General features: G+C 39.6%; 1 protein-coding gene across 2 annotated transcripts; it reads left to right on the top strand.

Annotated features, from left to right (window-relative positions):
• The first annotated feature begins 986 nt into the window (after positions 1 to 986).
• Positions 987 to 24,437, top strand: trip11 (thyroid hormone receptor interactor 11). Of its 2 annotated transcripts, XM_030718471.1 has the most exons (21): positions 1,457 to 1,595; positions 5,168 to 5,244; positions 7,895 to 8,005; positions 8,396 to 8,698; positions 8,822 to 8,884; positions 8,970 to 9,135; positions 9,370 to 9,696; positions 9,858 to 9,898; positions 10,752 to 10,850; positions 11,045 to 11,245; positions 11,592 to 14,630; positions 14,875 to 15,015; positions 15,454 to 15,647; positions 16,302 to 16,465; positions 16,650 to 16,753; positions 16,948 to 17,047; positions 18,204 to 18,285; positions 18,831 to 18,945; positions 21,661 to 21,783; positions 22,726 to 22,870; positions 22,958 to 24,437. In XM_030718471.1, exons 1-21 carry the CDS (start codon positions 1,457 to 1,459, stop codon positions 23,170 to 23,172), a joined length of 5,949 nt encoding a protein of 1,982 aa, XP_030574331.1. In that variant the 3' UTR covers positions 23,173 to 24,437. The 2 variants fall into 2 exon arrangements, with proteins under 2 accessions (XP_030574332.1, XP_030574331.1); XM_030718472.1 differs by lacking the exons at positions 18,204 to 18,285; positions 18,831 to 18,945; positions 21,661 to 21,783; positions 22,726 to 22,870; positions 22,958 to 24,437 and having other exon boundaries at positions 987 to 1,595; positions 16,889 to 17,019.
• Positions 24,438 to 24,461: the final 24 nt, after the last annotated feature.

Below are 24,461 nucleotides of genomic sequence, written 5' to 3'. Positions count from 1 at the left end.
AACATCTGCAGGAAACTCCTGGAGATATTTTATCAGACTGTCATGGCGGGTGTCCTATTTTACACCATGGTGTGCTGGGGAGGCAGCATATCTAAGAAGGACACATCCAGGCTGGACAAACACAATGTAATATAAAGCAGTACTGGACAATGTGCAACATCAAGGTGCAATACCACTATCTGCTAGACATTTTATACCCACCTTTTGTCTTTGTTGTTTTCTTACATCTTTGATTATTATTTATTCATTTATTAATTTGTTTATTTTTGACTACTGATGAGTTTGTGTGCCTACTGGAACTTTAATTTCCCTGATAGAATCTTCCTAAAGGGATTAATAAAGTAACCTAATCTATCTAACCTATTGAATCAGAGAACTGAACAGAAGGCAGGCAACATCCAATTAAAGAGCTTTGAATGTCCTTTAAGAAGCTTGAAGAACTATTCCTGAAGATTATTTGAAAGAAATTACAAGAAAGCTGCCACAGAGAGTTCAGACTGTGCTGGAATAAAGGTGGTCGTACCAAATAATGACTTTGAGGCTCGTTAGACTTGTACAAACTCAGTGTTTGCCTTATGCAGTATACTGTATTTCCATGTTTGCACATGTTTCAATAAATCACCCAACCATTTACCATTTTCTGGCAGAAATGTGCTCAAACTGTAAAGAGGTAGAAGGTAAAGCATTGTATGAAATACTGTAATAGACTGGAGGGAGCATTTCTTGCTTTATGATAATAAATAATCTATCTTGTGAATTATTTTTTAATTTGGAAAAGTAACATCATAGTATTTTCCTGTCACAGATACATCTACATATCCAAAACAACTCTATGACACTGTATGAAAAAAGATATATATTTTATATGAAAATATAGTGTATTTTGTGATCATTAATAATGAAGTATTTAAATGAGAGTGAACTATGAACGCACCATCGGTGTGTTGGTCCTCCAGTATCCCACAATGCACCGCTGCCGTACGCTGTGTCCACGTCAAACTTGCTAGCCTTCGCCACAGTGGAGCTGATAATGGCTGCAGTCGAGGTGGCACTTTTGGGTCGCTGTGGTGTTTAGACTGGCCTACAAACTGCGGAATAAAGCGCGCAGTCTGACCGCCAACGACACAGACATCAACATAAAGTCGTCATCTCGGGTATTAGCTGTCAGGCTTTGTGTCCGCTGAGCCGCCGGTCGTGAGGAATTCCTTCGTGCGGACGACCAGCTGTTATTAGCCGGGTTCTTTGCTTGCTAAATGAGCCTCCGTCGGCTTGGAAAGCGACTTTGTCACGCAGGGAAAAAGTGGATTTTAGAGTTAACGGGTTTCCCGTGGCAGGGCGTCTCCAGCTGAGCTTGATGACCGAGCTGACTTGATTATATTTCGAGTCAAAGCTAGGCTACCTGTCCTGTTCTCCTTGGCCCTGCTTTGTTTTTGTTTGGTTTTTGTCTTCTCCGAAGATGTCATCGTGGCTGGGGGGACTCGGCTCCGGCCTTGGCCAGTCTCTGGGCCAGGTTGGCGGGAGCCTGTCAACTTTCACCGGGCAAATCTCAAACTTTACCAAAGACATGTTGCTGGAGGGGATGGAAGAAGTCGGAGGTAAGTTTGTGTTCCTGGTTTGATCTCTGCGTTGTCCACATCACCATTTTAGCACACCTGAGTCACCTGTAGGAGACATGCTTTCTAGTTTGGGTATAAAACCCTTACTAAAGCTCATAAACGTCCAGAAGTAATTCCCGAAAACAGAAATTTTGGTCTTTAAGACGTTAAAATGAAGTACTCTTCTTGTATCTGCCTTTAAGGTCTTGCCAGAGTAGACCCAAAATAGAATTCATTTTAATTCATTTTTTCCCTGTAAATTGGCATTAAGTTAAAGTTAACCTGGCATCTGGAAACATATTTGGAGATGTTTAAAATATCAACAGGTGACATTAGTAAACACCATCTTATTTGCTTATTTTCAAGAGTCAATTCAGGCTGTACCCAATAATCAGGTTGTATCCATCAAAAAATAAACATTTGCTTTTTTTTTCCTGCCACTTTTGTTGAAAGAAATTACTTCAGCAAGCTAATTGTGTGTCAATTAACTAATCCTATAAGTGCTACAGTACTGCAGTGTACCTCTACACCCAGTTTATATCACTGTCAGAAATGTGTTGCCCTGCAGCAAAGCACATTTCAACAGCACCACAAACTCCATCCTGAAGTCGAATCATCTTGACTGTATAACAGTTTAAACTTTACTGACAACACATGTTTACAGCAGTGCTCTTGTGTTAAACTGTTATTTTCAGCAAAGAGTTTCCCATTAAATTGTCAAATGAGTGTGCAAATGCAGTTTCCTTTATTATCTAGGTCACTTCCAGTTCCAGTAAATAATATTAAGCTTTATTTGTATGGCACTTATCAAAGCTAGCATTGCATAGTGCGGAAACAACACATAATAAGCACAACGAAATACATAGCCATATATTAATCAGAGATGCATAACTTTAAAACACTGAATAATTAAAAACACAGAATAAAAGTTTAAAGAGTTGGTTTATTAAAAGTGAAAATAGAGCTCTGGAAAGCTCAAGTGCACTATCAAGTACAATATACGGTGCAACTCAAAAGTCTTTAGAAATTCATTGAAATTATAAGCATTTCTCTATTCTGCATTTACAGTAAAATATCTGGCAGGGTCTGTGTATCTAATCTAATAAAACAGCTGTGACCATCTAAGTACTGATTAACTGTTAAAAGTGATTCATGTTGTGTCGCATATAAATATATTTATGTACTATTAGTATATAAATTCTATTAAATAAAAGCTAAACAACTTTTTGGATCTCCAAAGGAGCTGCTCTGCTAACACTGGGACTACAAAAATGACAACAGTGTTTCAGTTTTATATCCAAGTGGTTTCATCATCAGTGAACTAGAAAATGTACGCATTTGACAGTGAGGTTAACATTTTAGAGCTGTGCACACAAATTCCAGTGACTAGATTTTCTTTGTCTGTTTTTCTGTATTTAGTTTCCAACTGTTGAACTGCTGATACAGCCAATGTGACTTACAGTGCACATTTTAGAGCAAGGGCATACTTTTTCCACATCACCACAGCACTATATTTAAGTTTGAGCTTTTGACAGCAGAAGCGCCGACAGGAAGGACTCCTGGTTCCTGAAAAATTTAAGTTTTCCTTTTGTGCTTGAAGCTAATTAAACACTCAATCCAGCCTGATCCAGAAAGAAAGTTAAACAAACTCTGAGGTGATCAACACTCAGATGGGAAACTCTTTGGTTCCAGAAAAGGCTGATCAGAGTTAGTCTGCTGAACTGTGTGGCTACAGTCTATCTCCAATACCATGATTAACCAAGGCAGCAGGTAAATAAAGAGCAGAGCCTCCATTTAAATCAAACAGAGCTGAAATATGAGAAGATTGACATTTATCTTAAAAAAACAAACAAACAAAAAAAAAACCGCAAATATAACATTTCATTCAGCTTTGTCCACTTTTATTAGACTTGAATTTTCCTTAATGGTTGGCAAAGCTGGGATCCTACATTATTGTCTCTAATATCTGAATTTAAAAATAAATATTCAGTTGTAACCTGACAGATAAAATCAAGATGACAGCAGCTGAATATGAAAATATGGATCAAATTAATTCAGCAGATTTTACTTATTGTAAGATAATAATCTGAACAATGATTTTTGGTGCTGTACAGTTAAAAATGTGTCACGCTTCAAAATGTCTGTTGTGGAACATGATCTGCTATGAGAACACATTCGGGCTATCTCCAGTGGTCAGAAACTAAGTTTAAACTACATTCAGCCCTGTTTTAGAATCTTAGTGGTTTCAGACATTACAAATATTATAAAATAAGATGTTTTTTTTTTTTTTTTAAAGGATGCACAAATCAAAAACAACCATTAGTGATGATGTTTTTTTTTTTGCTTCTTACGCATCTCTGTTGTTTTCCTGTTATGCTGGTGCATGTGTCATTTATGTAACACATATTCTTGTGTGTTGAAACACATTTATTCCCCGGCAGCCTTTTTTTTTTTTTTTTTTTTTTTTTTTTAACAATATTTTACAAATCCATGTTACCAAATATGTGCCTTGATAGAAAGCAGAGGTTATCTGTGAAGTAAAAGCTCCAGCTCTGAGTTCATTTAGGTGTAAAATTTTAAGCAAATAGAGTCCCTTCCTTTTTCATAGGCAGCAGAATTTTAGCAGTGTCATCAACACCAATAGAGGTATTGTTTGCATTCCAGATTTTCTCATGTTCATGTATTCATAACTGGATTTTGAACTCATCATCATTTCATTAATTTGCCTCATTGTTTACATCAAGACTAAACTGCAGAAACCCCCCCAGAGCATTGTAATCACTGAAGACTCCCCAGAATATTTTTGTTCTGTGAATATATACACACACACACACACTCTGTTGCTTAGTGTGAAAACACTGATGGCTGGAATATTTCATTAGTGTTGGGAAAGTGTTAAAATGCAGTTATTTTAGAGATTGCATAAGAGAAGCCATATTAAAACTGCCCAATTGAACCCTGAAGTGTCATCTTTGTAAAGCAAATAGTGACGAGTGATTAAATGCTGATGGAAAGAGAACTTTGGCCGCAGATTTCCAACTCACAGCTCCAGTCAAAAACAAGAGGCGTGAATTCTTATCACTGCAGGAAAGACTTTTAAGTACACTTTTATAGCTGAATATTTAGCTGAATTTGTCTTGTAGTGAATGTTAAGTGTTGGCTGAGATTCCTCCAGCTGTTAGATCACATAACATGACAAGAAGCCAAGGAATGTACAGCCTGCTCAGCCAAGCATGTTTATCATGTGAGCAAGTTTAGGCTCCAGTTAGTATCACTTGAATGTGCTGCGTGTGCCATGATGGATAAAATAGAAAAGCATTTCTCATTTAAAAAAAAAAATAAATAAAATCATGTTTATATAAATTGGGATAAAACTAATATATATGGATATTTTTTTTATTATGTTATGGTTACAAAAAAAATTAATCCATTAAAATCATGCAACACATTTACCATCATGTGCTGCATGATGTTTTTTTTTTTTTTAACACTGACGTGAATATTTTTGGTGTGATTCTCTTTCTGTTGTTACCTGCTCCAGTTTTTTATACTGTTTTTCCATGTAACCACAGATGCTGCCACAGAACTGCAGGTTTCCAATTCCAAGTTGGCTGAAGTTGAATCTTCCTTTGCTGCTCAGAAATCTGAGGTTAGATATTCTTTTTCCACTGTGTAATACTATGCACCTTTCTCACCAGGCTTTTTCACTTATAACAGGAGGTGAAACCCAGTATCGTTAACGGTGGGCTTGTAGTGTGTGTGTTCTGTTTGTTCCTCAAGCCTTGAGTCCTGGAAAGCCTTCATAGCTTTCATCAACCACAGTTGAACTTCATATGAGTACTATAAAATCAGGTTTCTTAGTTGGCAATAGGATCGTCCTTGATGGATTAAAATTAGCAGCGTTCTGTATTTTGTTTTACTGCCAGTTAAACCCATTGAGACAACAGTGAATTTGACCTACTAGCATTCACTGTCCGTGCATCCTAGGCTTCACATTGCTTATTCCTCATTTTCCCTTAAAACTATTGAAAACACATCGGTGAGCATTCGAATGGAAAGCAAAAACAATAAAATATCTAGGTGTAAATATTAGTAGTGACAAAATTAATTATGGGACTCTAAATCAAGAAATCCAAAAAGATATGGATAGATGGTCAATACTAACATTGGATTTTAGTTCCAGAATAGAAATCATAAAGATGAACGTTTTACCAAGAATCTTATATTTATTTCAATCATTACCAATAGACATCCCTACATCACAATTCAAAGAATGGAATAAAAAAATCTCACGCTTTATTTGGGGGGGGGGGGGCAAGGATAAAATTTACAACTCTCCAGATTCCCAAAGACAGAGGAGGGTTAGCTTTACCGAACCTCTTAGAATATTATTATGCGGCACAGATTTGACCCTTGGTGTATTGGTGTGATCCTGAATATACTGCAAGGTGGAAAGATATTGAATTGTCAGGAGAGGGATACCATATTCAGAGTATAATTGCTAACAGGGATATGTTTAGAAAATATAGGACTATGCTTGATCCATTTACTTTATTCACTTTAGAAATCTGGTTTATGGTTGTTTGGAAATATGATTTGGAGAGGGAAATAAAAATTCTGAACTGGTTGACCTGTGACTCTAAATTTAAACCAGGGGAAATGGATAGAAATTACAAACAATGGATAAACAAGGGGATTACAGCAATATGCACAATAATTGAACAGGGCAAAATTAAATGCTTTCAAAAACTGAAGAGGGAATTTGGACTGGAAGATTGTGACCAGTTCAGATACTACCAAGTTAGAGAGTACTTTGAGAAGGATATAAAGCCAGATCTTCCCCGGGAGTTGAACCAAATTACAGTAACAATATGTAAGGCATATAGGAACAGTGTGGGGAAAGTGGTATCATCATTATACCAGGGTCTGCAGAAAAACAGAAAAACCTCTACACTGTATATAAGAGACAGATGGGTAAAAGAAAGCAAAATACAGATATCTGAGGAGGAGTGGTATAATATTTGTGAAATTCAGAAAACCACTACTAACTCCAGGATGTGGAAAGAATTTTGTTGGAAAAACATTATCAGATTCTTTATCACTCCTAAATCAAAAAGCAAATTTTCAAGTACACAACAAACATGCTGGAGAGGGTGTGGGGATCAGAATGCAGGTCATAGTCATATATTTTGGGAATGTAATAAAATGGTTAACTATTGGAATGATGTATGGGTGGGCATTAGAACTTTTGGGGTATGAGATACCAAAGACATGTAAGATACTATACCTATGTAACCTGACAAAGGACACAATATAGCACGAGGACACATATTTAGTAAAAATTCTGCTGGCTGCAGCCAAGAAGGCTATCACCAGGAAGTGGCATAAAGAGGATCCTCCCACCCGGAGGAACTGGTTGGACACAGTTGAGGAGATCCTTGGAATGGACTCCAGCTGGCAAAATTCAATGGAAAATGCAAGAAATGGGACGAATACAAATCACAAAACAGAGACACCACTGGAATCTTTGAAATAGACGATGTTTGAATATTATCTTTAAGAATATGTATCCCACTGGCACTGCATTGAGTTTTGTGTTTGTTTTGTGTGTGTGTTTTTTTTTTTTTATATGTGTATATATAATAAAATAAAAACTTTGAGTTAAAAAAAAAAAAGAAAACACATCGGTGAGCAATATTGTTGGTATGTTTCTTTCTTACCATGAGCATTTGTCCTGTAGTTGATTTTCAGTCCATCACACACCATCCTGCTGCTTTAAATACTCAGTGCCAGATTTGTTGAAATCTGGCTAAAAATAGACCCAAACAAATGTACTACATTAGGCCTTCTTTTTTGAGTAACAGTTGCTCAAAGCTACAGCTGTCCACAACTGTTTTGTGGCCAGTGTTTTTTTTTTTTTTTTTTTTTTTTGTTTGTTTGTTTGTTTGTTTTACATATATGTATTTATATGTATATGTATACTGTATTTGTGATGTGGTTTTCATGGTCACAAACAGATTTAAGTCTCTGGTAGGATTAAATGAGCTTGTTGCTCAGTGCCTCTGACAGGGGGAGGGAAGTTGTATAATGGACAGAAATGCGTTAATGTTGTTTTTATTTTTTTTAGATAAAGTTTCGTTATAATCGAGAGAATGCAGCATTTTAGTGTCTCTTTAAGGTCCAGTGAGTCTGCTCTGTGGTTGATGGTGACCCCCTTCCCTGTAAAAGTTGTAAATAAATGCTGATTTCCTGCATGCTTCTGTATTGACTCTTTTCTCCTCCACTTGTTTTTGTTGTAGTATGAGAGACTGAGAAAGCTTCATGTAGAGCTTGAGGAGAAGCTGGAGGCAGCAGAGATCCAGAATAAACGCCAGTCTGCAGAATACAGGACCCACCTACAGCAGAAGGATGTAAGTGCACATGTATTTTACAGTGTTGGCTTTTAGATGGGCACAAACATCTGTAAAGTGAGGAAAGATTAAAAAAAATATTTTGGATACATTATTTCAGATCCAGCTTCATTAAAAAATGTTTTATAGAAACAACATATGTTTTCATACACCAACATATGCTGGCAGAAAGGGCAACAACATTGATAGTTTATTTTGCTTGTCAATCAGTGCATCTCTGGTCATTGGAATTGGAATGGAAAGCTGCTGTTATAAAAGGGATTTCAGCTCTAAATACACATGAATGTCCAGTCTAACGCCAACTCAGTTTTGTGCTTTCTTTAGAGTAACAGAAACCCAGTTTCATTTGGAAGTAATGTAAAGAAAGCCTTGTAATTTGTGTCCTTTCAGGTGGAGATCAGTCATCTGAAAGCTCGGCAGAGTGGGCTCCAAGAAGAAGTCCAGAAGCTGCAGCAGTCAGCACAGTCTGCCTCAGCTGGCCCTGCAGTCCTGCCCGTCACCACTACGTCCTCGACCACTACCTCCTCTTCGTCTTCCTCTTATCTGTCACGTCACACAGCCTCTCACCAGGGCTTCCATGGCGAAGAAATGGACCTCAGTGATGTGATCTGGTCACAGCAGGAGATCAACAGGCTGTCGACAGAAGTCATGCGTCTGGAGGCGGAGGTGGCACACTGGCGACGAATGTCTCAGGTAAAACTACCTGAATTGGTTATGATCTGTCCGGTATGATGACTTAAAGAGAAATTAACCTGAGTCTTGCCTTGAAAACAGTCCAAGACTTCTAAGGTGTATATCATTCTTTTTTTATTACAGGCATCAACAGGAGCTGGTAATGGAGACCAGAGTGAGATTCTCAAGCTCCAAAGGACAATTAAAGTAAATATTGTTACCTCTTATTGCTGCCAGTACAAATGATATTGCATTTTTTTTTAACCTTGATGTTGTTGGTTCTTCATTTCAGGAGCTACGAGATGAGATGAGTCGTGAGGTGGATGAACACCAGCATGAACTTGCAGCTCTGCAGGATGCCCAGCGTCAGAAGATGGCAGATGTTACCCGGCGGCACAGAGAGGAACTGGCAGAGTATGAGGAGAGGATAGAGGAGCTGGAGGAACAGATTCAGAGTAGTAAGCTCAATTATGAAACTTATTATGGCAACTTGGGACATTAGAAAATTGAGAGTTTTATTATGACAGTGATCTGCTATGACAAAAATTCGTAGACAGTGTATTAGAACAAGATTCTTTTGCTAAATGCATCTGATTGTAAAAGGAATCAATCCTATCAAAAAAAAAAGTATCTGTTGTACTACTGCAGTGTCACAGGTAAATGAAATTGCTCTTCTTAATCTTTTTCTCCAGGTGGTGGTCAGGCCAGCTCCTTATCAGATACCTCCAAGCTGCATGAACTCCATAAAACCATACAGTCCCTGCAGGGAGCAGCAGAGCAGCGTGAGAAGCAGCTGGCTGAACTGTCTGCCAGTCTGGAGGAGGCACAGAGGAAACAGGCCTCGCTGCAGCTCGAGAAAGATGATGCACAGGAAGAGAATGCCGGACTCCTGCAGAACTACACACGGCTGCAGGCCTCCGTGGCCGAGCTCCAGACACGAGTGCAAGAGCAGGAGGGGAAGGCTTTGCAAAAAGCCCAGCTAGAACATGAGATCCAAATGTTAAGAAATAACCTTGCAGGTAATTTTTGATTTGTGTTGATTATAGCTTCTTCATATGGATGTGTCTTATCTGCTTAATTAATGCTTATATTGATCACACTTGGATGCAGAAACTTGTCATAGACATCACACTTTTAGCCATTAGTTGTCTGTGTATTTACTCAAATTTCCATTTTCTAGCTGCAGAAAAAGAAATACAGAGACTGAAAAATCTGGCTGAGGTAAGAGTGAATATCAGTAATATGTGTAACTGGCTATAAAAAGCAAAAACTGTACCTGTTTCCAAGTTTGGATGCTCCTTCTTAAATGTTGTCTTCTTGTGAAGTGGCACACTGTTTTATGTGCACATGGTGTGTTTTGTTTCCGCTCTCAAAGTTCCATCCTGAACACTCTGCGTTTTCATCATGGACTTCAAACATCAGCTTCTGTGTCACACTGACTCAAGTTTCTTATTGAGGATTATCACTTGTGATAAGAGCTGGATTTCCAGCTATGACTTAGAGATCAAACAGCTGACTTCAGTGGAAAAGTTTCCACTGTCTAAGCACAAAGTCAACACATCAGGTCAGGAGTGCAAACAGGATCAGGCTTGCCGGGTTTCTCAGATTCAAGGGGGTTGTGTGTTATAACTTTGTTTCCTAGGGTGAAATTGTTGATGTAGAGTTCACATCCTGAGGTATCTGAGGGAGAACATTTGGCTCAAATAATCTGACCTGCAGTGGATAACATTGTGTGGCCATGTGCAGTGTATTTAAAAAAAAAAAAAAAAAAAAAAAAAAAAAAGGCATGGGTTTCTGGGAAGCATCAACAATATGGCTGTTCACCACACTCTCTCCTTACCAGATATGTCACATTGCGCCTTCATCCTTTGGTGTTTTGGTGCATTAAGAGGAGATTTTGTGCATGGTTAATGTGCACACAAAGAAGGACAGATCTTATAAGGAAGTGCACAAGAAGATGACCTTAAAGGGGAAAGCAGATACATTTAGATGGTGTACGGTTTTTGCTTTTGATGTCTGGAGTCACCTTTTAATTAAATATATTTTAATGACTCTTTTTTTTTTTTTATCTCAGGCACAACCAAAGGAAGAAGTTGAGCATGCAGACATCTTAGAACTGAACACCATTATTGGAGCACTGAGACAAGAAAAGGAAGTCCTAGAACAAGAAAAGGTTTGTTTATCTTGTACAGAAACATTATTTTAGTCACCAGTAAATGTGTGTATTTGACTTCATTCATTTCTTAGTAATTGTGTCATTTAGTGGTGAGAAAAACACAAGGGTTTTGTGTTGATCGGTTCCTCTCAATAATGGGTTGTGAAAGGTACACAGTCTCAGTAAGTGAGTTTATGGTTTTCTGTCCACAGCTTAATCTGCAAGAAAGACTTCAAGAGGCAGAAGAACAACTAGTTAGCAAAAATGGAGGAGAGTCTGATTCGGAGGAACTGGATGATTTGAAGGTAGAATTGGAGAGGAGAGAAAAGGTCCTGAGAGCTACTGAGGAGGAGCGGGACACCCTGATGTCTGAACTGGAGGAGCTGGACAGACAAAACCAGGAAGCTACACAGGTCTGCCTGTCTTTTGGTGCTTTATCTATTTATTTATTGTTTATCTGATTGAATTTTATTTCAGCATCTTGTTCAGAACTGTTTATCAGTACAGTCTCACATTTCAGCATGTCAGATTTTTAGATTCTTGTCACATTTTGACCTTTTTAAATAAAAAAACAAAAAAATGAAAAAATACAATAGATAACTCAGCGTTTCCCTCATCAATGCAGTCTACATAGTTTACCCTATCAAGAAAAACTGAAAATTTTAACACAAAAATATTAGGGTTTGAAAAAGAGAGAATGCATTGCAACTTGGCACAACAAAGCACAACAATATTAACACTTCTGTTTTTCTACTTAAGCATATGATCTCAGTGAAAGAGCAGCTCTCTGGACAGCTGAAAGAGGCCGAGACAGAGCTGAAAAGATTGACTGCAGAGCTGAACAGATCCAATGACCAGAAAAAGGCGCTTGAGCAAGAGCTGGAGACCCAAAAAGAGAAAATGAGCCAGAGTGCTTTCACCCTTAATGAACTACATATGGGGAAACAGCAGTTTGAACGGACAGTTAAAGAGCTGAAAGACAAACTGGGACATGCACAGGAACAGAGCCGGGATGCACGCAGGGAGGTCACAGAGCTGAAGAAGACCCTGCAGGAGAAAGAGGAGCGGTTATCTGCTGCTAAAGCAGAACTGGATGTGGGAGGGGAGAGAGCAAATGAGGCACAGGGTGCTAAAGAGGCACTAGCAGGGAAGGAGAAAGAGCTATCAGACCTCAGGAGAGAATTGGATGAGATTAGGAACTCTCATGAGAAGGTGATGACTGAAGACTATGAGTTGAAGGTGGAGAACAGGAGGTTGAAGGCGGATAATGAGCAGACCTTGGGTAAAGTGGAAGAACTAACAAAGCAGCTGAAGGAAAACCAGACTGTTCTGAACAGGGTTGTGAGGGAGAAGGAGACTCGTATTGAAGCTTTAAAACTGGAGAAAAATCAGCTTGAAGGTGAACTGATGCAGGCTGAGAACACACGAAAACAACAGGTAAAACAGTACCAGCAGACCATCGAGGAGTTAACTCGAGCCCGATCCATGGATGCCTCTGCTTTACAGACTGAGCATGAACGTGCTATCAAACTAAACCAGGAGAAAGACATGGAGATCGCTCAGCTGAAGAGAGATATGGAGCAGGTGGCAGCTGACCACAGAGACACCAATGAGATGCTTTCGATCACAGTTGCAGGGCAGAAGCAGCTGACGGATTTGCTGCAAGAGAAGGATGTCTTTATGGAGACTATAAAACAAAATGCTGCAGATTTACAAATGGAGTTAGACAATAAGGTTTCAGTTTTCACAAAGGAAGTTGAGACTCTCAAACAGGCACTAGATGAAAAGGATAAACAGCTCGGGGGTATGAAGGAGGAGAACAGCCATCTGAAAGAGGAGATTGATCGCCTCAGGGATCAGCAGAGCAGACCTCAACCTCTGGCTGAGCCCAGGACTCTGGACATCATCACCGAGCTGGAGACAGAAATCACCCAGCTCAAGTCCTCCCGGAATGCCCTGGAAGAGGAGGTCCAGACTCTGAGGACAACCACTGAGGGACAGCAGGCTTCTCTTCTTCTGTCTCAACAGTCTCTGCAGGCTCAGCTCAGTGAGCTTGAACAGGCCCGTGCGCACCATCAGCAGACCACACTAAATTATGACAGACTCATCCAGGCCAAAGATGAGGAGATAACCAGCCTCCAGCAAACGGTAGATCAGCTCAGTGAGAGTCAGGGCCGAGCCAACTCACCATCTGTGCAGGGTGAGGTCATCTTGCAGGAGGACAAGACCCAGACTCTAAATCAGGAGAATGGCAACGAGAAACACGACCTTTCTAAGGTAGATATAGAAAGACTGGTGAGGGGCATCAAGGAGAAAGAGACTGAGATCAGCCAGCTGAATGAGAAGAACCTCTCATTGACCAGGCAGCTGGATCAGCTGGTGGTTTCTCGTGATGAAGTGGGAAAACTGTCCCAGATGATCATGCAGAAAGATTTGGAAATTCAAGCGCTTCATGCCAGAGTCTCCATGGGAGGAGGTCACAGCCAGGATGTCATGTTCTTACAGCAGCAGCTACAGGCGTACGCTGTGGAGAGAGAGCAAGTGCTTGCTGTGCTTAATGAGAAGACCAGAGAGAACAGCCAGCTTCGATCTGACTATCATCGCCTCATGGATATCATGGCAGGAAAGGAAGCAGCCCTGTTGAAGCTTCAGCAGGAAAATCAGCGCCTCTCCAACATGAGTGATCCCTCAGGAAGCCAGGAGATGTTCAAGGAGACCATCCAGAACCTGTCTCGAATTATTAGGGAGAAGGACATAGAAATCGATGCTTTGACCCAAAAGTGCCAAACGCTGGTGACCGTCCTGCAGTCCACAGGAGGAGAGCCTGGTGCTTCCTCTGGAGGGGTCAGCAGCAACCAGTTTGAAGAGCTACTGCAGGAGAGGGACACACTGAAGCAACAGGTGAAGAAGATGGAGGAGTGGAAGCAGCAGGTCATCACAACAGTCAAGAACATGCAGCACGAGTCAGCTCAGTTGCATGAGGAGCTGATCAAACTACAGAGTCAGGTTTCTGCTGACAGTGACTGTAGCTCAAAGCTCTCAGTGGACTACGCTCGCCTGGTCCAGAGTTATGAGCAGAAGGAGAGGCGGTTGGGAAGTCTGAGTGTGGAACTTGCACAGGTCCAACAAACCATTACCCAGCTCAGCAGCACCAAGGACATCCTGTTAGGTAAACTGGACTGTGTTGGGCAGACACCTGAAGTTGTAGCCACTCAGTCTAGTGATCCCTCTCTAATTATTGATGCTTCAAGCTACCAGACAGATTCAGGTATAAAAGATGAGAAGCTGCAGCAAGAAATTGTTCAACTAAAGGCACAGTTGACTGAGAAGGAAAACATAATCAGGACTCTTCAAGAAACCAACCATCGCCTCTCCAACTCAGCGTCTGCCTCAGAAAGCGAGCAGAGAAATCAGGCTGAGCAAGCTCGACAGGTCAGAGAGAGACTGGAGGCCTTGCAGAGGTCTGTGAGGGAGAAAGACTTGCTCATCAAAAGCAAAGGAGACCAGCTGGCTCAAGTGAGTGAGGCACTGCGTAACCGCGAGAATGACAATGAGGTGCTGAAGCAGGCAGTGACCAACCTCAAAGAGCGAGCTCTCATTCTCGAAATGGACGTGAAGAAGCTTAAGGAGGAGAATGAGCTGGTAGCTGCACGCTCGCGAGAAAAGGAGTCAGAGTTTAGAGCGCTGCAGGAAACCAACATGCAGGTTTCCCTCCTGTTGCGAGAGAAGGAGTTTGAACTGACTGCAATTAGCGAAAAGTCTGCCACTGTGGAGAAGATGCTCAAGGACAAAGAGCAGGTCAGTTACTTTTTGTTTGCTGTTACTGTAGAGCAAAATATGGTACTTTGAGTAGAGACTTTCTGCTATACCTTTTGAATTTTTTTTTTTGTTTTTTTGGTGGTAGGATTTATACCATCACCAGTTCATAATGAAATTCATCCACAAATGTCATTTTAGACAGTAATCTTTGGGTTTTTTTTTTTTTTTTTTTTGTCATTTATTCTTACTTTTATGATTCACTCTATTTAATTATCTCATGTAGGGTAAATCTGGTGAGCTGAATCAGCTCCTGAATGAAGTGAAGTCCATGCAGGACAAAGCTGTGACATTTCAGCAGGAGAGGGACCAGGTGATGATGGCACTCAAGCAGAAGCAAATGGAGACAACGGCATTACAGACTGAGGTAAGGGGACAGTATTCACCCACTGCCCTTAATTTTAACTGTGGTGGTATTAGAACTTTATATTCACTACAGCTTTAAAGAACATGCAGCCCTCCAATTACTAAGTTGAATTCTTGTGCATCATCATACAAGTGCTCCTGTTCTCATTTCTAGCAAACGAGGTGGCATTCATTCGTTCCTAACACATTACCCAGTCCATATCAGTATTGATATCCAGTATGATTTTTTTTTTTTCCATTGAGATCTGAGGTTTTCAAAGTGTTCCTTAATTTTTTTTTTTTTTGAGCAGTGTAGTATCTGTGCTTCATCATGTTGCCCAACCATTGTACTGTCATATATGCTGTAAACCTGTATAATAAAGTGGGAAATAATACAGTTTGGTGATAAGACATGGCATTCTGCTACATCTACGTAAGTGACTGTTTTTGTTGTTTACAGCTGCAGCATATGAGAGATAAAGAGCAGCGCCTGAACTTAGAGCTGGAAAGGTTGCGTAATCACTTGTTGGAGATTGAAGATTCGTACACAAGAGAAGCCCTCGCTGCAGAGGACAGAGAGACGGAACTGCGCAGGAAGGTGGCTCTGCTGGACGAGAAACTGGCCACATCCTCAAGTGCTGTGGAAAATGCCAGGTTAGCATAAAACGGCCGTGTGTGTTTTGAAAGGAGACCAATAAAATCACCAGGAACTTCTCTATACTTTCTATAATTGGTTTAGATGTTTTCTCTCAAACAAAAATGTTGTTTGACCCACTTTTTTTTTTTTTTCTTTTTCACTCACTCTTTGCTTTGGTTTCTTTGGCCTTCCCTAACGAACCTGGTGAAAAAAAAATAGATTTAGCCATTCAGTGACTTGTTACTAAATTGGTTTAGGTCACACCTGTCAACTACATTTTACTTTGCTATGATGATAAGAGCCTACTTTTTGGGTCACTCAATGCCTCATCTTGACCATGCCTGTATGCACTGAGTTGCTGCCCATCTGATTGGCTGATTAGAAATTTGCATTAACAAGGAGTTCAACAGATATATCTAGCAGTGGCCAGTGACTGCATATCCTTACTGATAATGTTTGTGTTTTTAAATTGTGTGTGTCTGATATCAAATGTTCAAATATATTCAAAATGTTCCTCCAGTTCAAAATTTTAATTCCTTGTGTTTAACTAATTTCTTGCTGTGTATATATAACTACGACTTTCACGTGGGTCCAGCATCATTGAAAGTGGTTCGCAAAAAAATTTTTTTAAATGATTTTAATGTAATTCCTTTTGTGTTTCTTTCTTTCAGCCAACAGGCCAGCATGCAGGTGGAGTCTCTGCAGGAGCAGTTAATTGGTGTGGTGAAGCAGAGGGACGATGCACTGGCCCAGCTCAGAACCTCTCAGGATCAAGTCAACCAGTATGCAGTGTCACTTTCCAATCTGCAGATGGTGCTAGAACAATTCCAACAAGGCAAGTCGGAGGGCTTCAAAGTGATCTTTTCATGTTTGATGGAGATTCCTGCAGGCTGATTGTATCCGTAATGCTGGAATATTTTGAACTAAGTTTTTGTGACAGCACTTTGCAGTTGGTGTGCCCGGCAATAACATTTTACATTACTGGTAGTAATGCTTTTTAATTGTTACCTTCCCAACAGAAGAGAAAGCCATGTACTCGGCCGAACTTGAGAAGCACAAGAAGGAAAAAGGAGAGTGGAAAAGAAAAGCTCTGAAACTGGAGGACCAAGCATCTGCTCTCCAGGTAAACCACCAGTCAGCCACTTATCAGAGAATCATACCTGTGATTTAGCCAACATCAAGATTTAAAAAAAAAGTTGTTCAGTATCACATAGTTTCATTTTTTTTTTTTTTTTAAATTTCCACAAATTTCTTGAAGACAGTTGATGTCACAGTTTAATACAAATCAGTAAGACAAAGGTTATTTAATGCTGTCAGATGAACCTGGATGAAGCCAACGCTGCTCTAGATTCAGCATCTCGTCTCACGGATCAGCTCGATCTGAAGGAGGAACAAATTGAGGAGCTAAAAAAACAAGGTGAGGTGCAGCCAAGTGTTTTAACCTGCCAACTTCTATGTCTTTTTTGTTTGTTTGTTTGTTTGTTTTTTGTTTTGTTTTATCTGACTGTATAAAGCTCAACTTTTCCAGTTTTACTGAAAAATGAAAATATTGTCATGAATTTGTACTAAAATAAATGTCTTTAAAGGTTTGCTTGGTTTAAAGATCACAGCACTGCTCCGTTACATTTTAAAGATCTTATGGAAGGCGTCTGCCTGGCAGCCTTTGAAGAAAGACTTATCTTCCTTTCACAGGCCAAGTAAAGAACCAAATAAGTGAAACCGTAATCTCCACCCAATTGGGAATCCATTATTTGTTTCACACTCAGCAGCAGATTTCATTCCTATCTGATATGAACATTACATCACAGGAAATTCTGTTTGGTTTTTTTTTTTTTTCCACTGCTCTCTGGCTGCTTGTCTGGCTTTGTCCAGACCTGATATGACTGTCTATATTTTCTTTACAAATCAGTAACCTATAGGAAAATTTACATGACAGCTATTAATAGTTGATTAGCTGTGAGAATGCACTGAATAGTGACCTAACTTTGGTATGTCTGTGCTGCATTGCTCTAGTTTGTGCCTGTCATTTGAACCATAGATCAACATATCTGAAATTCAGAAAAGTAAATACCCAGCAATCTTTGTGAACCCAGATCATTTCACAACACTAACAGCTCTTCTCACAGTTTTTCTGACTCGTTTAAGACTTTGCCACTTTTTTTTTGTTTGTTTTGTTTTGTTTTTGTAATGTTGTTTTTTTTGTTTTTTTACGTGAGTGTATTTTCCCACCTTGGTAGCCAGGAAACACACATTCTTGTTTTTTGTGAGATGTATTTTCATACAAAGCAGCACAATTTCTTGCTCATGTTTTATAAGATTATTAAAGCCATTTGTGGTTACAGCTGTTTAGAAACAAGATAATCTTTTGTGTGTGTGTGCAGTGGACATGATATTATTTCGTTAACAAGGATTTAGAGGGAGTCTCATAGAGCAGCCGTAAAACATGTCACTATGGTTTGAATGCTGATGTTGATACACAGGACGCACAAACTGGGTCCATGTGCAGCAGGGGACTGTAGAAGAACTTCTTGTCACTGTGTGTGTGTGTGTGTGTGTGTGTGTGTGTGTTGCAGTGGATGTGAGACAGGAGATGCTGGAGGAGGCGCAGAGGAAACTCATGAACCTTTTGAACAGTACAGAGGGAAAGATAGACAAGTAAGTTCATTTCTGTTAAATCTTAGTTCTTTTATCCAGTTTATTTAGATTATGATTAAAAATTTCCATTGTTTTCAATGGACTGTTCTAAATTTATAAGCTAGATCTCCAAGTTTCAGGTTCTCTTTTTCTTTGAAAACTGTGAAAATGAGAGGATCAAGCTTATGATTGAAGCAGTTTGACATCAAGTGAGAACCATGTGACTTAAAATAAGATTATTTTTCCATTTAAACTGAAGGATTAAGCGATTCTTTCTGGATTGTGGAGAGAAAAAAAGGACTTTTTCCATCTTTAGCTACATAAATCCTTCTAAAGCGTACTAAATTTCCAGAAATTGGCCTGCGGCATTTATGGAAAAGAAATGTATCCTTTAGCGAGTTTAATGTTTTGTGCTATAAATAAACTTTGATAGAGACAGATATATTTTAGATTTGGGTATTGTTCATGCAGCTGCATAAAAATGGATCACAGCCACATTTTTTTTTTTTTTTAACCTTGAATTACATCATCACCCAACATTGTTGCTCATGTTGTTCTTTCTGCAGGGTCCTGATGCGTAACTTGTTCTTGGGATACTTCCACACACCCAAAACCAAGCGTGCTGATGTGCTGAAGCTCATGGGAAGTGTCTTGGGACTGAACCGAGAAGATGTTGAAAAGGTGAGAGATTTCTGGACCCACAATAATTACATAATTGCATCAGTCCGTGAGCATTGTTAATAAACAAATGACATGAATGGATACTAAACACAGCGAAAGGCTTGAATGTTGGTTATTTGCCAAACTAATTATGCGTTTAAGTATTTAGGATCCAAGGAGCCAGACTTTCCTGGAATTAATTTTAAAGTGCTCTTGAGCAATGGTTCTCCAGTTCTCTGAAGGTCTTCCAAAGTATTCACTGCTTTTTAACTCATTTTCACTCCAGTCCTTGTACCTGACCAGAGGACTATTTTTAGTTTGTTTAGCCACTTAACACTGTCCCATGGATCATTTAAACATTAAAAGGTACCAAACTCAAGGGATGAACCAGTGTTGTGTCTACATATAACAGACAACTTGGCAGAGAACCAAGTTAAATTGTGTCCTTAGGCACTTTGTTACTAGCAGCATGTAAAAAATACATAATTTGTTCCCACATCTTTGCCATTTTTTTATAAATTCAACTAAAGATAACACTTGTCCAGTTTCCTCAAATTTCTTTAAAGAACACACTGCACACCGTGCAGGTCAAAATAAGAAGTGGCAGGCCAAAAAAAAAAAAAAAAACTATCTACAGCAGATGAACAGTATCTGAAAGTCTTGTCCTTAAGAAATAGGAAAAAATCCAGCGAAGACCTGAGAGATGCACTTGATCCGTCTACTGTTCACCGAAACTCATCAGAAATGCTCTTTGTAGCACGGCTCTGTCTGCTGTGGGTTCACTAACACACTCAAACCCACTCAGCTTTCACATTTGCTCACTACTTTATTTACATATACAGTATACACTCTAGCACTGTGTTACACTCTTGTGTGCCCTTGGCACAGCCTAGCGTGGCTGTGCGCGCACAGGATCAGGCTTAATATGCCCACAGCTTCCCCAGCTGCTGTCTGTACTTCCATGGAGTGTCCAGGCCTGGCATGCTACTGCATAAATAGAAGAGACTGATTAGAAGATGTGCGACAGCTGTGCCACTCAGCTTTTCCTCAACACTGAACCCCTGAACTGTCCGCTGGCTTTTTCCCACTGCAGCTGAGCCAAAACCACAGTCTCAGTGGAAGGGTGGCTGTTAAGAAGCCCTTCTTAAGGAAGGGAAGCAAGGAGAAAAGGCTGAGGTATGCCAAATTACACAACTGGACTGAAAATCAGTGGCAACAGGTCTTATGGAGTGATAAATCCAGATTTGAGATTTTGGCTCAATCACATCAGTAAGTACAGAGGAAGCCAGAAGAGAGGTACAACAGTGCGGGTCTACAGCCAACTGTAAAACACAGTGGAAGCTCTGTCATGGTTTGGGACTGCATTTCAACCAGTGTTGTTGGAGATCTTAACATATTTCATGAAATGATGATCACAGAAAAGTTAGAAAAGCCATTTCATATACAAAATGTAAATGCTGGAGGCACGAGTTCATGAGCATCTCTACTATCCTTCCACGTGGGATGATGGGACTCCCAGACAGCACTTACGGATGGAGACTAATGCAACAGTAGGAAAAGAAGAGAATTTCTGCAGGAGGAAAAAACCACTTTCTGTACTCCCTCGTCCATCAGGATTTGAAAAGTATAGCATTCTACAGTAACACTTCTTATTTAGATTAAAACTCCAGCAAATTGAGCATAAATTTAAAACCTGCAATTAAATATTGATTGAAGCTAAATTGCAGCTGTGTAAGATTTTTAAATGCTTCACAGTTAACACTGCACTGGCAGTCTTTGCAAAAACAGCCACAAAACTTTTTATTAAAGGCTTCTTACCATTAGTTTAGTGCTAGGTCAATGGCTGATTCCATTGTTTGCACTCTCTGTCACAGGTCACTCTGACACTCTGTCAACAGGACTCTTCTTTTTTTTTTTTTTTTTTTTGGACAGAATTAAATTGGGTAATCATGTCCTTCATATACAGTTCAGTCAACCACAAAGCTGTCCAACAGTCTCTTTTTGACTCCAGCAGTCCCCGAAAATCCTCTCAGAGCTCAGCCCTGGAAAAAAAAAACATTTTCTTGTCCAGATCTTCTGGCAGGAGCCCTGTGGGAATCCCGCCAGAGTACTCCAAGTATATTACCCAACCCTCTTAAAGGAAAACAGATACAGAGTGAGGGGCAATGTGATTACAACTCCTCAGAAGAGCCATTTTTATTGTGTTGGCGATCATTCTTTTTTTTTCTCATCTCTTCATTTCCTGCTAATTCTATTTAAATTTTCCACTCAACTCGCGTTTATGGCAGCCAAGTGTCCCACAAAACCAGGCAAGTTTTCAGAATCTGTCTCAGTAGAGCAGCTATTCCCCTTTCTAGTCCCTTTTTAAGCCTAATGCTGTCATCTTTACAGTCTATAAAGGATCCATCCAGCTAAATCTTGCCAGAGAACTGATGATTATGATTAGGTATGACTGTGTGACAGTGAATGATAAAATTTCTTCTAAAAGTGTGGACTTGAAGTGATTGATAATGGGTAACTGTCCAGAAATTGTGGCACGCCCTGAAAGAAATACAGCTTTTTTTTTGAAAATGGCCTAAACAACAGTGTAATGTTTTCTGTGCCAGCACTATTCTTTACTGTTTTGTAAATAAGGGTTAATGTGTATTTGAGAATGTGTATTATTTAGTGTATTTGATGAAGTATGTTTGTATTTGTTCTAAAAATCCCAAATATTTATCTACACTTCTTCTGCAGATGCTGGAGGAGGACAGGGGCCACGGTGTTACTGGATGGGTTTCGAACTGGCTGGGAGGCAGAGGAGCACAAAGTGTCCCAAACACTCCACAGAGACCCACCAGTGGCCACGGGCTCAACTCGGTAAGAAACGACACATTTCTTACTGTATATGTTTTCCTCTGAAGAATAGGACCCAGAGGAAGGTCACATGTAATGGGTCCAACTCCTTAGACTGTCTTTCATCACCACAAAGCATAGCATTGATACAGGACTCATTACAGAGAAATACTGACACAATTACAAATAGGATCAAATAAAATGAATAAATAAGCAAAATAAATAATTCGGACACATAGAAGACCACACATGAACCCGCAGACCTGCTCAACCCAAGGTCTTAATTTCTAAAGCTCAGAGAAACTTGAAACAATTTTTTTATTTTTTTTTTTTGGTAGTAAATGTATCCATCAAAGTCAAACTTGTGCTCAAATTGTCGAAATATGAATTCATTAATTTTTTCAAGTATTAATGTAACTTATTCACACACATACAAACACAGCAGAGAATCAGCTTTTTAGTGAAGTGTATACTAATAAGGGGGGGAGGTAAGTAAAGATTGTGAAACTGCAACATGCAGTTTATCAAATAAAACTAATTTTACATTTCCCTTTTCCGAAAAGTGTAAGAAATTCTTCATTATAGAATATTGGTTCATTAAAATGTGATAACATTTTTAATAAATACTACCTTTTACACCATAAAGCCACTGTTCTTAACAATGAAAGTCTCGGTTTCCTGCATTCAGAATATGCCTGCGCTTCTGCAGGAATACACATTTATGGAAGCAGAGTACTTTTTTCTGCAGGAATACACAGGAATACACATTTATGGAAGCAGAGTACTTTTTTCTTTTTTTTTTTTTTTTTTTTTTTTTAAAAAAAAAAAAAAAAAAAAAAACTTCCACTCTGAAGCTAGCTCTTTACATTGGGCCTGAAGCTAGCTCTTTACATTGGGCCTGGAATTTCCCCATTTGGATCAGTAAAATGTCTCATTCACTCACTGTTATGTTCCTTGTTATTGCAGTCCTTCTCAGAGATGTTTGTAAAATTCCTGGAGATGGAGTCGACGCCTTCTCTGCCTGCACCAAAGCTTCCAGTCCATGACATCAAACCTCTGAGCGCCCCGCCTCCGGGAAGAAAAAATGGTGGTGCTTCCAGCACGGCCGCAGGTAAATGAACCGGTTTAAAGAACTCCTTACTCTTTATTTCTGTAAACACATCACACTTTATTTAAATTCAAGCCTCTCTCGCCTTAGGAGCTGCAGCTTCCCTCAAGCGAGCCGGTGATTCCAATCCGTTCCTGGCCCCTCGCTCTGCAGCAGTGCCTCTGCTGGCTGGTTCCGGCTCCGGGGGCTCAGGAGGTCACCTGCTGATGAAGCCCATCTCTGACACTCTGCCCACCTTCACTCCTGTGCCAGTCTCAGCTGAGGCCAGCGCTGGAGCCGTGCTCAAAGACTTGTTAAAGCAGTGATCAGCCCCATAAGGAATGCCACACAGTCTTAATTTAGCCAACATTAGTTTTACACTACACAGACTGAGACGTTGGAGCAGATCTGCTGCTTTTTGCTGCTTTCTTTATTTCCTGCAAAATAAATGAGCAGAGTATTCATAAAGGTTTAATATTACTGTTTCAGGGAGATGATTAAAACTGAAGTGTTTTTTTTTTTTTTTTTTTTTTTTTTTTAAAGATTCTCTTTCACTGCAATTACTGTTCTATGCAACAGACTCTCCCTTTACACATGAGTGAAAGCGTTTCCCACAGGTTATTGATAGGTGATCATTCAAAAAGGATGCAAGATCAGAGCACTTTCAAGTTTTTGAGTCATTCAGAGTGAGAGATTTCAAAGAAACTGTTCATCTGGTCATGAGTTACATTCTGATTTTTATTTATCGTACCACATATGAACACAAGTGACCTTTTTCAGCTCCGTGTGTGCAGTGCAGTACATGGCGGTTGAATCTAATTGTCACCTCTGTTAGCAAGAGGAAACGTCCTTCATGGAACACATTTTTATTTGTTGTACCCTTTTTTTTTTTTTTTTCTTTAATTATCTTTGCAACAATGCAGTGAGCTGTTTCTTATCCAGGACTTGCCTAAAATCCTCTGGCAGCAGCAGCCTGCATAGAGATTTATGTGGTTCAGTACATCTGTTAAAAGCATAAAGACATTTCTGCAGAAATCTTGTCTTTTCCAGACGGCTAGACTGTGATATGCAATAAGCGTTGTAATTATGGCTCTAACTGCTGACTGTGGTTGATCAGAAGCTTGAGACTGCTCTTATGTTCAAGTACAGTACTATTATATAGTTTATATATATATATATGTGTGTGTGTGTAAATGGGTGGTGTTTTTTTTTCTATTTATAGGCACTAAGGATGTTGTGGAAGTAAAAGTGCCTGTGTTTTTCTTAATCTCATAGTTGTATAATCAGGACTGTAAAAGATTAATATAAAAAAAATTATATTTAGAAGGACAAGAGCAGCCTGAAGCTGCTCCACACTTTTTTTTGTGTGTGTATAGACATCAATCAGCCGCTGCAGAAGGAATGTTACAGGGTTTCTCCAGGTGTAATGAAAAAATGTATAAACTGTAAATCCTTGAAAATAATTTTTGTAAATGTAAATTCTGAAACTCTGGCGTCAAAAAGGAGTTGGATTACCTCGGAGTAGGGTGAGCTTTAAGGTTAGTACCCGTGACTTAATTAGAATTTTAAATCAAATAAAGTTACCACTGCTGACCCCTTGCTGGTGTGCATCTTG

This window comes from Archocentrus centrarchus, chromosome 22, assembly GCF_007364275.1.
Source record: "Archocentrus centrarchus isolate MPI-CPG fArcCen1 chromosome 22, fArcCen1, whole genome shotgun sequence".
NCBI classification, from domain to species: domain Eukaryota; kingdom Metazoa; phylum Chordata; class Actinopteri; order Cichliformes; family Cichlidae; genus Archocentrus; species Archocentrus centrarchus.
Note: the sequence above shows the minus strand (reverse complement) of the source record. Positions and strands in the feature narration are given on the sequence as shown.

Coding starts and splice junctions, on each gene's coding strand:
- trip11 (XM_030718471.1), top strand. CDS start 1,457: ATGTCATCGTGGCTGGGGGGACTCGGCTCCGGCCTTGGCCAGTCTCTG. Junction 9,697..9,857: donor GTTAAGAAATAACCTTGCAG/GTAATTTTTGAT, acceptor TCCATTTTCTAG/CTGCAGAAAAAGAAATACAG. Junction 16,754..16,947: donor ACCAAGCATCTGCTCTCCAG/GTAAACCACCAG, acceptor TAATGCTGTCAG/ATGAACCTGGATGAAGCCAA.